The 3,182-nt window shown below is 57.8% G+C and overlaps 1 protein-coding gene across 1 annotated transcript; it reads right to left on the bottom strand.

Annotated features, from left to right (window-relative positions):
• Positions 1-55: 55 nt before the first annotated feature.
• Positions 56-2,870, bottom strand: LOC106532935 (early nodulin-75-like; the record flags this gene model as incomplete). The annotated part of the gene is made up of 2 exons (XM_014029110.1): positions 2,859-2,870; positions 56-740 (listed from the first exon to the last, which is right to left on the bottom strand). Coding segments are annotated over exons 1-2 (697 nt in total), but the record flags the coding sequence as incomplete, so codon positions are not given.
• Positions 2,871-3,182: the final 312 nt, after the last annotated feature.

Genomic DNA, 3,182 nt, shown 5'->3' with positions numbered 1-3,182 from the left:
GTTCCTGGGGGCGTGGCCGCTGGGGGTTCCGGAGCGGGGGTGATGCTGTTCTCACTCTGGGGAGGGCCTTGGTGGTTCTGGGGGATGTCTTCGGGTGGCTGCATGTGGACCCTCTGGTAGTTTGTACTGGCGGTCATAGGTCGCTGGTCCGGTTGCCTAGCCGTGCTTGGGTGGGTCCGGGGTGTGCGCGGGGGTCTTGGGACTCTGGGGGTGTGCCGCCCCTGGGCTGTGGCTCTGGTGGGGCGGGGGGACTTGGGCTCTGGCGGGCGGGTTGCTGGGCCCTGGGCCTGTGAGTGCCCTGGTACCCGGCTCTGGGCTGGGGGCCTCTGGTGCGCTGGTGGTCTGCAGTTCTCATGGGCTGGGGGCAGGATTGGCTGGGGGCGTGACATGGAGCTAGTGGCGGGGGGTCGACCCAGCCTGGGTATGTTCTGATAGTGGCCCGAATGTTGGGGTGGGTGCAGTATGTCTTCTGGGGTTGGGATTGGGTTGGTGGCCGTTGGTGGTGGCTGGGGGCCGTGCTGGGCTGGCTGGTTGGCCCCTTTGCTGTGGCGGGGGCCCGCCCTGGGTGCCCCTTGCTCTGTTAGCAGTTGGGTGGGCACTCTTAGCCAGGCCGTCCTTGCTGGGGAATGGTGGCCTCTCTGGACGGCGGGCCGGCTATGGGGCTGTGGTCGAGTTTTGGGGGTCTGGGTGGCTCTGGGGGGGTGGAGTGTTGGTCCCGGTTTCTGGTGGCCTTTGGGGCTCTGTCAGTCCATGGTCTGGGGTTCCGTGGGCTTGGCCGTTTGCCTGGAGGGAGAGGTAGTTGGGCTGCTCTTCCTGGCTGGGTTTCAGGGAAAGGGAGGGCTTACTGGGGCCAGCGGGGGAACTGACACCCTATGGGAGCATTTTGCTCCTTCCGCTTATTCTCCCCATCCCTCACCGCACACCTCCATCCTCTTCACTTTCAACTTCACCCATGTAGGGTTTTTTTGGGGCACCGTTGTTTTATAAGAGCAACAATATTACATTTGTATTTGCCATAACCACCTAGGCCCCAAATTTTATTGTACATCTTAGACATTCAATCATAACATTTTCATGAAATTCACATACAGGAACTTATGGTGGGCACTCATGGCTATAAGTGGCCGGATGGCACCACTCTTGCCTCCAGTGCCTGTGCCCACCCCCCAAGGTTTGCATATAGACACTCAGGGTTTTGGGTTAGAGTAGTGGTGGAGGGGAAACTGGCACCACGCCAGCCTCTGCCTCTTCCTCTATCCCTTTTTCAATTACTCTATAGAACAACATGCACCAACAGTACATCTGGGGGTGGGGGTGGGGGTGTGGGTGTCAGGGTCTTTATTCCCATCCCGTTCCCCGACTGCCATTTGGGGAGGGGGTCCTGAAGAAGGGCGGACCGCAAGTGGCGGTCCTGGGCTTTGGGTGGGCTCGGAGCTTGGATGGTTGCCGGGGGCGGGGCTGGCTCTCCATCCTCCCTGGTGCTGCTTGGTCTGTCTCTGAGGTGTGGCTCTTGGTTCCTGTGGGTGGCCCCCTGGCCGGGGTGGCTGCRGGGTTCCGGGGGGTGGAGGGCTGGGGGGGTGCACTTGGTCGTTGGCGGTGTGGTGMGGTGGTCATGGGTGTGGCTTCTCTGCGGCGGGGGGCTGYCCGGGCATCCTGGTGCGGCCCGGGCTGGGCCTTGGCTACCTGCTCCTCTCCACCTCAGAATGARTGGGTCTACCTCCTGGGTTCGGGTGTGTGBTGRCTCCAATAGGGGGTGGATGCATGTCATGGACCTGGGGGGTATAGAGTATGTATCGGGTGTAAGAATGGAATGTGGCGTCCTTGTATGTCTTTGATTGAGTGGGGGTGAGGATGAGGGTGGGATGGTGCGATTGTGTATGTTTGGGTATTTGTCAGGCTGCYGTCTGGYCTGCCCCTACTGCTGGTTTATCTGGGGGCCCGCTGCCACTCGGCCCCCCGGTGGGGTGTGTGGCTGGCTGCCYGCGTGCTAGGGGTTCCCGGGGTCTGGGGCTGGGCGCTGGGGTGTGTGCCGGCCTGGCCTGGTGACTGCCTGCTGGGGCTTGGGGCCTCTGGACCTGTCGGATTTTGGCCTGGGGGTGGGTCTTGGGGGCCCGGACCTCTGTGCCCTTTCCTGGATCTGCTCTGGCATGGGCGGGTGCCGGTGGGGCCCATAAGTTTGTCGCTGCTGGCCCCGGGGGCTGTGCGTGTGGTCGCTGGGGGGACTCTCCCAGTTCTCCATATGGTCTAATCTGGGGGGTGGGTGGGCGGATCTTCCCGTGCGGGTGCCCCTTGGGGCTCTGCGTTAGGGATCCCTCTCAGGCTCTGGTCTTCCCTATGTCTGCCTCGTGTCTTGGGGGTTGTGTCTCCGGTCCTCCACAGTCACTATTAAATATTCCATTGGAGAAATCTTGTATATACAGTATGTTTTTTTAGCTATGAAAAACCTAGGACTAAGTGGTGGAATTAATAACAAAAAACTCACCAATCTCGCGGTGGTTACCAGATGAGATGAATTGCAGGTTGGAGATTCGATGTGTAATTTCTGTTAAGTTTTGTCCAGTAAACCCTATAACAGGCAGCGGAGGTTCCAGGAGTCCAGGACTCAGTTTAAGATGTTGTACCAGGTCCAAAGAAATGAGATTCTGCTCAGCTCCAGAATCAATCAGAGTGTGGATAGCGAGTCTTGTTTGTTTGTGAARGATGGTTGTGTGCAGAGAAAGACGAGTGTCGGGGAAAGACTTGAAATGACCCACCAGAATCCCCTCTTTTACTGGTGGGTCTGCCCTTTTACCAGCAAGGCACACTTAGCAATGAGATGATCCTTAGCTCTGCAGTAGAAATATGCTTTGGTTTCATACCATCTCTGCCATTTCTCCGACATTAAGCGACTCCTTCCCAGCTCCATTGGCTCAAAATCCATCTCAGGTGGAATAGATTCCGCTGATTGTTGCGCTAGAGGCGAAAWGAATGCGGAAGTGTTAGGCAGCTGGGATTTGTAGTCCCTTTCATGTCTCCTCTCATGGAGTCTCTGGTCAATCTTGATGGCTAAACAAATGAGTGTCGAGGGAATCCAGCTCGTCACGAGTCGCCAACCGATCCTTTAACACATCGGACAATGAGTTAACAAAAATTCCTTTGAGTGCTGGATTGTCCCAACCTGCTTCTTTCGCGGTGATCTGGAA

This window comes from Austrofundulus limnaeus, unplaced genomic scaffold (assembly GCF_001266775.1).
Source record: "Austrofundulus limnaeus strain Quisiro unplaced genomic scaffold, Austrofundulus_limnaeus-1.0 Scaffold856, whole genome shotgun sequence".
Lineage (NCBI taxonomy): Eukaryota > Metazoa > Chordata > Actinopteri > Cyprinodontiformes > Rivulidae > Austrofundulus > Austrofundulus limnaeus.
The sequence above is the reverse complement of the archived record's forward strand: the minus strand, read 5'-3'. Positions and strand labels throughout refer to the sequence as shown.